Source organism: Entamoeba dispar, genomic scaffold (assembly GCF_000209125.1).
Source record: "Entamoeba dispar SAW760 scf_1105229463751 genomic scaffold, whole genome shotgun sequence".
NCBI lineage: Eukaryota > Evosea > Mastigamoebida > Endamoebidae > Entamoeba > Entamoeba dispar.
In genome coordinates this window covers 1856-11154 of record NW_001855849.1, presented here as the reverse complement: position 1 = coordinate 11154, position 9299 = coordinate 1856, and the positions used below count along the sequence as shown (strand labels likewise).

General features: G+C 21.7%; 4 protein-coding genes across 4 annotated transcripts, besides 25 other annotated features; all 4 read left to right on the top strand.

Moving 5' to 3' along the window:
• Positions 1 to 4: part of a sequence feature (AT_rich) that runs on past the window's edge.
• A 329-nt stretch (positions 5 to 333) lies between these two features.
• Positions 334 to 437: a sequence feature (AT_rich).
• Positions 438 to 525: 88 nt separating this feature from the next.
• Positions 526 to 574: a sequence feature (AT_rich).
• On the top strand, positions 533 to 1521 carry EDI_189910 (uncharacterized protein; the record flags this gene model as incomplete). The annotated part of the gene is made up of 2 exons (XM_001741412.1): positions 533 to 888; positions 963 to 1521. The coding sequence occupies 2 exons, from the start codon at positions 533 to 535 to the stop codon at positions 1519 to 1521; spliced, it is 915 nt and encodes a 304-aa protein (XP_001741464.1).
• Positions 1364 to 1435: a sequence feature (AT_rich).
• An 84-nt stretch (positions 1522 to 1605) lies between the features above and the next one.
• EDI_189900 (uncharacterized protein) lies at positions 1606 to 3615 on the top strand (the record flags this gene model as incomplete). Its single annotated transcript, XM_001741411.1, has 2 exons — positions 1606 to 3439; positions 3485 to 3615. 2 exons carry the CDS (start codon positions 1606 to 1608, stop codon positions 3613 to 3615), a joined length of 1965 nt encoding a protein of 654 aa, XP_001741463.1.
• Positions 1753 to 1788: a microsatellite.
• Positions 2178 to 2356: a microsatellite.
• Positions 3041 to 3115: a sequence feature (AT_rich).
• Positions 3187 to 3257: a microsatellite.
• Positions 3360 to 3505: a microsatellite.
• Positions 3616 to 3803: 188 nt separating the features above from the next.
• EDI_189890 (serine/threonine protein kinase ppk33, putative) lies at positions 3804 to 4253 on the top strand (the record flags this gene model as incomplete). The annotated part of the gene is made up of 1 exon (XM_001741410.1): positions 3804 to 4253. The coding sequence occupies one exon, from the start codon at positions 3804 to 3806 to the stop codon at positions 4251 to 4253; it is 450 nt and encodes a 149-aa protein (XP_001741462.1).
• Positions 4254 to 4544: 291 nt separating this feature from the next.
• Positions 4545 to 5157: a repeat region.
• Positions 5158 to 5186: a sequence feature (AT_rich).
• A 342-nt stretch (positions 5187 to 5528) lies between these two features.
• Positions 5529 to 5582: a sequence feature (AT_rich).
• A 190-nt stretch (positions 5583 to 5772) lies between these two features.
• Positions 5773 to 5826: a sequence feature (AT_rich).
• A 54-nt stretch (positions 5827 to 5880) lies between these two features.
• Positions 5881 to 5946: a microsatellite.
• Positions 5947 to 6349: 403 nt separating this feature from the next.
• Positions 6350 to 6372: a sequence feature (AT_rich).
• A 151-nt stretch (positions 6373 to 6523) lies between these two features.
• Positions 6524 to 6578: a sequence feature (AT_rich).
• Positions 6579 to 6834: 256 nt separating this feature from the next.
• Positions 6835 to 6989: a microsatellite.
• Positions 6990 to 7021: 32 nt separating this feature from the next.
• Positions 7022 to 7240: a sequence feature (AT_rich).
• A 246-nt stretch (positions 7241 to 7486) lies between these two features.
• Positions 7487 to 7546: a microsatellite.
• A 12-nt stretch (positions 7547 to 7558) lies between these two features.
• Positions 7559 to 7636: a microsatellite.
• Positions 7637 to 7648: 12 nt separating this feature from the next.
• Positions 7649 to 7741: a microsatellite.
• A 106-nt stretch (positions 7742 to 7847) lies between these two features.
• Positions 7848 to 7922: a microsatellite.
• A 111-nt stretch (positions 7923 to 8033) lies between these two features.
• Positions 8034 to 8146: a microsatellite.
• A 177-nt stretch (positions 8147 to 8323) lies between these two features.
• Positions 8324 to 8358: a sequence feature (AT_rich).
• Positions 8359 to 8551: 193 nt separating this feature from the next.
• EDI_189880 (uncharacterized protein) lies at positions 8552 to 8923 on the top strand (the record flags this gene model as incomplete). Its single annotated transcript, XM_001741409.1, has 1 exon — positions 8552 to 8923. One exon carries the CDS (start codon positions 8552 to 8554, stop codon positions 8921 to 8923), a length of 372 nt encoding a protein of 123 aa, XP_001741461.1.
• Positions 8913 to 8986: a sequence feature (AT_rich).
• Positions 8987 to 9299: the final 313 nt, after the last annotated feature.

The window sequence follows — 9299 nt, the reverse complement described above, 5'->3', positions numbered from 1 at the left end:
ATATGAACAGATATTTATGAAAGAGTTATCGTTTTCTTATCCTTCTTATTGTTTTTGTTATTATACCTTTATTCATTTGTTCTAATTTGTATCAAAGAGTTTTGTTTATTCAATTCTTTATTAAAAGTACATAAAGTTAATACAATTGATATGTTGTTTTTCACAGTTTCATTAAATCTAAATACTACACACTATTAATGCTTTATTATTTAGTATATGTGTTGTATTTACTTATTGGATAATCTAAATAGTGAATAACCAAATGAATGGAATGACGAGATGATAAAGAGTAATTAAATAAATCAAATCATGATTTTATTGAGAATAACACTGTTTTATTAAAAATTCATGTTTTCTATTTTTTAATGTTAAGATTTTAATTAATAATAATAATAAATAATAAATTATTATTATTGATTTATTTATATATAAAATAACAAAATTCAACAAAAGATTCAAAATGACAAAAAAGAAAGAAACAATGTAAATTATCACAAAAATAATCTCATACTCGTATTTTTCATCATTATTTATGTTAATGTTTTATATTATAATGTTAATTAATTGTATTAATGCTGAACACTATGATTGTATTCAAATAGGACATGAATTTGAAGATGGATTTGAAAGTGGAAAAGATAAACAATGTGAATCACTCTCAAACAATTATTCATATTATTTTAACAAGAATTTCACTTACTCTGATTTAGCTTTCAATTGTAACAGAACATATCTTGATGGTAAGTTCACAATGACAAGTTCATTTGATTACTGGGATGCAAATGTTATTGAAGTTATGGATAAATCTCAATTACTTTATATGGAAGATTTCATACATATAATGAATTTATCTTTAGAAAAAAATTTATATTATTTTGGATTGGTCATGTTTCGTTTAAACATTCAATTACATTTGAAACAACACCATCATTAAATCAACCACAATTAATTATTTTGAAAAGTGATTATATTCATCTTTTTAAAGATGGGGAATCTATAAACAAATTTATAATTAATAATCCAGTTAATAATAAACGATGTTTTGATGTGACGTCATTTAATGATAACAGTGCATTTGAAATTAATAAAAACCCAAATGATCATTATTTACCAGAAGATTTTAAGAATGGACTTGATATGTCAGATGGTAAAGCATATTTAATATCAAATAATAGATTAATGAGATTTTGTCCAAATGGAATTGATTTAGATACAAGTGTTACTTGTACAATGAATGGTAATAATTATAATTTATCATATTCAGGAAATGGTAATCAACTATTCAATTATCCACATTGTCAATGTGATGATAGTGGTGAAACTGAATGTATTCTTAATATTCAACAAAATTTAAACACAGTAGATTTTAATAATAATATTATTAAATATACAACTCTTAATATTGATCATGATATTATATTATATAATTTTATTTCAGATAAACAAATTAATGTTAATGATGATATTACATTATTAATAGCACCTGTTTCATCAATCAAAGAGTATACTCAAAAGATATAATTTAATAACTTTGAAATTACAAATAATAGAGAAAAGAATGATAACTCAGAATTTAAATACAATTCAACTACAAATATATTGGAAATGAATGGAAATAATAAACTAAAACATTCATTAAATCCAACAAATAAACCATTAACTTTAATTATAAATGGTATTCTCACATGTAATTCTTTTGTTAATAATTCTCTTTATTATTTCACTAATTCTTCTTCATCAACACAATTAATAAATATTAATAATAATGGTAATAATAATATAATGATATTTGATGAAACAGTAACACTAAATGGTCAATTATCAAATTGTATTGTTTTAACTGGTAAAACAAATAAAAAATTTAAATGTATTGAATGTGAAAAAGGATATTATTTAAATTCAAATAAAGAATGTCAAATATTACCAGATAATTGTATTGTAGGATATAAAACATATTGTTATCAATGTAAAGAAGGATTTATTAAAGAAAAAGGAGAGTGTAAAGAAATTGATAATAAATGTAATAAATCAGAAAGAAATTATTGTTTAAAATGTTCAAATGGATATAAAATAGAAAATAATCAATGTAATGGAGATAATGAAGATCAATGTTATTATGAAGGAAATAAATGTGTATCATGTTCAAATAGATATACATTAAACAATAAAAAATGTTCAAATAAAGAAAAGAATCAAAATGGAAAGAATGAAGAAATATATTGTGAAAATGGAAAATACATTGACAATAATAATAAATGTATAGAATGTTCAAAATCAGAAATATGTAAAACAAATGATATTGAAATAAAATGTAAATATGAAGAATATTTAGATAATAATAAATGTATAAATAAAACATGTGAAGAAGATATGATAAAAGATCAAAATGGAAAATGTAATAATAATATTCAAAATTGTTTAAATAAATCATATGTTAATGGAAAATGTGTTGAATGTTCAAATACATATTCACCTAATTTTAAAGGAGAATGTATTAATACAAAAATAGAATATTGTGAAGAAGAAAATACATATGGATGTAAAAGATGTAAAGAAGGATATTATTTAACAAAAGATAAGAAATGTTTAAAATGTGATGATAAATGTGAAACATGTTATGGAACATCTACATATTGTATGAGTTGTTCTAATGATAAATATTTAAGAAATGATAAAACATGTCAATCAAATGAAGAATTAAATGGAACATGTTTACGAATATTAGCAGATGGAAGTGGATGTGGAATATGTAAGAATGGATATTATAGAAATGGGAAAGGATGTTCAAAATGTGAAAAAGAATGTTTAACATGTAATCAAAAAGATAAATGTATAATATGTGGAGAAGGATATTTTATGAGTTCAACAGGAATATGTAAATCAACAACAACAATTAAAGGGTGTAAAGGAGAAATAGATAAAGAATATGGATGTAGAGAATGTTTAACAGGATATTATTTAATAAATAAAGAATGTTCAAAATGTGGAAATAAATGTATAACATGTTTAAATGAGAAAGAATGTAATACATGTGAAGATGAATATATAATAATAAATAAAGAATGTATTCATTATTCAAATATTAATAAATGTAAAGAAACAAAAAATAATAAATGTTCAAAATGTTCATTTTGGTATGGAATCAATGAAGAAGGAACAAAATGTAATAAAGAAATTGTATGGTGGATGATAATGATAATTATCATCATTATACTTATTATCATCATTATAATAATTATAATTATAATAACAATGATTAATTACATTATAAAACTCAAAGAAAAGAAAGAACAAGAGAAAACAACAACAATATTTAAAATTTCACAATCAAATATCAAATTCATATCACTTGGAGATGGAATAATAACAAATAAAAAAGAAATAGAAATAGGAGAAGGAGAAGAAATTGAAGTAAATAAAGAAATCAGAGAATTAATATGTATTGGAAATGAAAATAAAGAAAAAAAAAGAAAATACAAATAAGTAGTAAAGAAGAAAATGAAAAATATTCAATTAGAACAAACCCAAATATCATTACAATTGAAGGAGGATATGCATGTGAATTTGAAATATTTATTACAATCAAATGTACTACTAAAATTAAAGAACAAATGATGATAATTAGTAAAACACTTAATAAAACACAAGAAGAAATAATTAAAAGTATTTCAATTAAAGGAGAAACACAAATATCAACACGACTTGATCCAGATGAAATAAAAGAAGAAAAGAAAATAGGAGAATGAACATTTGGAATTGTATATATAGGAGAATTTAGAGGGAATCAAGTAGCAATTAAGAAAATGAAACAAATTGATAAAGATGAAGATAAAATGAAAGAATTTGAGAAAGAAGTAATGATGTTAGATAAAATTCGAAGTGAATATATTATTCATTTTTATGGAGCAGTATTTATTCCTAATAAAATATGTATGATAACAGAATATGCAAAATATGGATCAATACAAGATTTAATTAATAAAAGAACAAATACGGAAATACCTAATAAAATAAGAATTAAATTCATGATAGATGGAGCAAAAGGAATTTCATATCTTCATTCAAATGGAATACTACATCGAGATATTAAACCAGATAATTTTCTTGTTGTATCAATTGATGATAATATTGGAGTTAATTGTAAATTAACAGATTTTGGAGCATCAAGAAACATTAATATGATGATGACAAATATGACATTCACAAAAGGGATAGGATCACCAAAATACATGGCACCAAAAATATTAAATTGAGAACATTATAAAATGGAATCAGATATATATTCATATTCAATAACAATGTTACAAATCATTACATGGGAAGGTCCATTTCCTAAAACATTACATCCACATCCATGGGATATTGCAGAATCAATCACAACAGGTAAACGACCACCAATAATACAAGAAGTTAAAGGGGAACCAAAATAAGTGAAGAAGTTATGAATCTAAATAAAATGCTTAAATGAAAATAGTGTAATATATTTTTTGAATATTAGATTGTTCTGTTTTCTATTATTTTCTCTTAAAAAATTAAAATATAAAATAAAAAGTAGTTAATTAAGTATTAATAGAAATATCTTCTATTGTTCCTTGCTCAGGGGAGACTAATCACATCCCTTCGCTTAAAAGTATTTGTTCTTCAACTATTGCCTTATTCTTTGCTTTTAGTTGTTGAACGGTGAGAATTTTCTTTTCTCATTTTTGATGTGGAATAGAGTATTTAAACCTCCCTTATTTAAATATTCATTATTTAATTTCTTTTTAATTTCGAGGTTAAATTTCTTCTTCTTTGGGTTTAAATTTCTTCTTCTTTATTTTCTTATTTTAAGGAGAGTATATAATTACCACTGTATTACTTTAGGCTAATATTCTTTTAGCCTCATCCACTTGACCCTTTTTCTTTGATAATCTTTCTTATATTATCAAATATACTTGTGTTCTAACAAGTAATAATAACATCTTTATAAATACCCATTCGTTTATTGTCAATGATATTCCGTCATTGTACATAACAAACACTGCTATTCTTGCAGTACTGGGTAAGATGTTTTTCTAACCAAACGCAACGTCATAACCAGTCCATAACTGGGAGGGATCGAGGGATGGAAATATTTTAGGGAACTGTGTGGTGTCTCTGACGTGCTACCTTCAAATCAAAAATTAAAATATAAAATAAAATAAAAAGTAGGTAAAATACAAATTCTATAACAATCAGTTGACATTTTGTAACTTCTTGTTGTTTTGAGTATGATGTATCTTGACTTGTTGAGTATATTCATTCATAATTGTGTTCATTTTATATTATTCTTTATTTCTTTTCATTTACCTTCAAATCTATTATAATGTGAAAATATCATTATGAAAAATAATAAAGAAGAATATTATGTTAATTCAAATTTATAATGTTATTTATGAATAACAATGATTATATAAATATGAATATCAATCGTATTGTTATTAATGTGTAAATATGTTACATTTCATTTATCACATTGATGAGATGTCATAATGATATGTTAATAGATGTTATTATTTATTTATTTAAATGATATATTTATTGATATGAAAATTAAATTATATCACAGATGATTATCAATGATGAATGATGATAATATACAATGTAAATTATTTATATTATCATATCAAACAAGAGTTAAATGATGAAACAAATAAAAAGATAATAAATAAGAAGTATCAATAAAGTGATGATATAATAATAACAAATTGAATAATTTAAACATCAACACAATAATATAGAATGAAGAATGACTATTTAATATGTATTATAAATTAAACATTTATAATTAATAATAATGAATTTAATGTTCATATTCAACTTTCATTCATGATAATAATTCATTAATTTTATCATTAATCATTATATTTATTTTCTTATTATTTTCTTTATTCTTTCTTTTATCATTTATCATTTTATTTTTATTTTATTTCAATTTCATCAACAGATATATTCATTTAATACAGAGAACGAAGTAGAAAGATAGAACTAATAATATACAAATATGTTCTTCTCATATTTAATCACAAATATTTTCATCTAATAATATTTTCTACTATTTTTTATCTTTTAAACATTTAACAAGAATTATTTTGCATTATGATAATTCATTTCAATGATCTATCCAACATAAACACCATGTTTTAATCAATCAATGTTTACATTCATTATATTTAGACATCAATTATGAAATAATTAACAATTTCACAAATCAATATAATAACATAATGATGAATACGAATGAAATGCATAATTTCGTGACCAAATGTTTATATCAATGAATATTTCTTTCTATTCATCAATATATTCCCATTAATCAATTCATTCTTTGTATTATTATTATTTTAAAATATTCATGTTATTCTTCTTAATTCAAAAACTATTTGTTCATAAATATTTTCAGTTAGAGAAATTCCATTAGTTGTTAATCAAATATCACTTTAAACATTATTTACAATTCCACCAATTCATTGTGATTTTCAATTAATTACATTTTGTATTGTTGTTTTATTATATTTATTTATTTCATTCTTTATAACATTAATAAGATTATTATAATTGTTTGGAAATACTTTTGACACAAAGAATAACAGTACATAACTCAATTTTTGAGTGTTTGTTTTATAGATAATTGAATAAAATTATTAATTTGTTGAATTACATTACTAAATATCAATATAATATCTTCATGATTTATATCATTTCTATATTATTACATTTCTATTTTGAATTAATATGTACATGATATTGAGTATTTTCAATATCATAATAAAGAATGATGAAATTATTTATTTTTCAATGAAGAATGAAAGAGAAAATAATAAATTAATTAAAATATAATGATAATAAAATAATAAGATATAATAATAGAAAGAGAGATGAACAAAAGAAAGAATATTAGAAATAAATAAACATAATAAACATAATAATGATGTAATAAAGAATATAAATAAAAAGAATATAAATAATAAATAAATAAGAGAGAATATAAATGATGATAGAGTTATTATTTAATAATAATATGAAATAAATAATAGTTATCTTTTTATATAAGAATAAAATTATTTCATTTTATGAATTATTGAAAAATCATACAAAATTAATATTTTATACTTATGAAAACATAAATTATAACATAAATATGAACATTTCATTTATTAATTCATAAATTTTAATTGTTCAATTTTATGAATACTTAAAAATTAATAAATCATTATAAATACTCAACATATATCATGGATTTTATCATATTCATTTTTTATCATTAATATAATAATTCTATTTATTCTTTACCATTTTATTTCTTATTATCAAAAACATTAATTGAATTAACTACTAAAGAGATTATGATTAATAAGAATATGAATAAGTTAAATGATAAGATGATGATAAAAAGATGAAAGAAATAAAATATAAGAAATGACAGTATCTTTATAATGAAGAAATGAGAAAAATGAATAACAATAAGAAATAGATAATAAATAAAAATGAATAAAAAAAGAAATAAATAAGAAATAAGAATAAATAAGAGAATATGATGAATAAAACAATAATCAGATGAAAGAAAATAAGAATAAAATGTAAAATGAAAGAATAAAAATGAATGAAATGATATAAATAGTACTATTATTATATATATAATTAATATGATATATACATATATCATAATTGTATTTATATAATTAATTATTTATTCATAATTATAAATATTATATATATATATGAAAATCCAGAAAGTATTTCATCTTCATTAAATTTTATTCATCATTAAGAAATTTCAAATTAAATTTCAAAAAATTAAAAGAATATTCAATACAACTTAAACATGTATATAAATATTAATATAAATAATATATTAAATATAAATAATATAAATAATAATAATGAAGATACATTATATAACACCAATCATCGTAAAGAATGATTAATATTTTAATGTCATAAAGAATTAAGTAGTATTGATAAGGGTCACAATAACGAAATGAGATTAATCAACAAATTTATTCATTACATTCATTATGATAAAAAAGATAAGAAGAATAACAAAAGATGAATAACAAAAAATAAAATTGATAATAATAATAAACAATTATGATTAATTACATAAATAAGAATAGTATATTATAATTAAGAATGAAGTGATGACATCAACAGTCACAATTTTTACTATATTACTTATTGTCACAAATATTTAGTGTCACAACGCACCTTCGGTGCGTATGGCGCGTAGCGCCATTGTGACACTAAATATTTGTGACAATAAGTAATATAGGCAAATTAGGGTAAATTAAAAACTAGGGTATACTAAAAATAGATATATTATAAATATACTATATTTTACTATACTAGTTATGAGGTCATTACTTATTGTCCCAAATATTTAGTGTTGAATTCTCGTAAGAATTCGGGAAACGTCATCCTAACGAGATCTTAGATAGGGTTAGATATACATTATAGTTAAATTATAGTTAGATAATAAACTATACTAATATTTAATGACCCTACCATCTAGATATGGTCATATCATAGTTCCATGTACGGTACACCATCCAGAGATATACCCCACAGATTTAGTAAATCAGAAGACGAAACCGAGTTGGATTACAGAACGATCACATTAAGTGATTTTACACAGCTATTAGAAGGAATAGAAGAAGTAAGTATTAGTGCTCAAACGCTTGTCGAAGGAGTTAAAATTTCATTCGAAAAAACTCCTTTAAATATGCTTAGTAATGTAATTAATAAGCATATTGATGTAATAGAAGAGTTAAGTAAGAAGATAAAGACCTTTAAAAAGAAGAACCAATTAATATTGGAAGAATTAAAAGAAGAAGAAGAGAATAAGAAAGAAATTAAGATTAAAGAAGAGACAAAACCTCAGAGGAGGAAGACTGAATTATTATAATTCAATTAATTTATTACTTTATTTATGTTTGTTTTATTTTTAGAAAATGTTATTTATTTTTTTGTTATTGCTTTCTAAAAATAAACAAATTTGTTATTTAAACACATAGTTAAAAAGCATTCAATTAAAGTGCTCAATATCTGTATCGTAGTAACCAGTACGTATATGAGTAAGGAGGTATACCAAAGGTTTGGAATCCAATAAATTAGACTCGATATCTTTAATGAGAAAGTCGAGCCATTTAAACATTTGAGCTGATGGTTTAAGATTGTATTCGTGGTCCCATATACGGAACCAGTACACAAGACCGTAGAGAACTATTTCACAAGTTTCATCTATAGCTCGACTTAATTGTTGCCTTACCTCCTTGGCTATA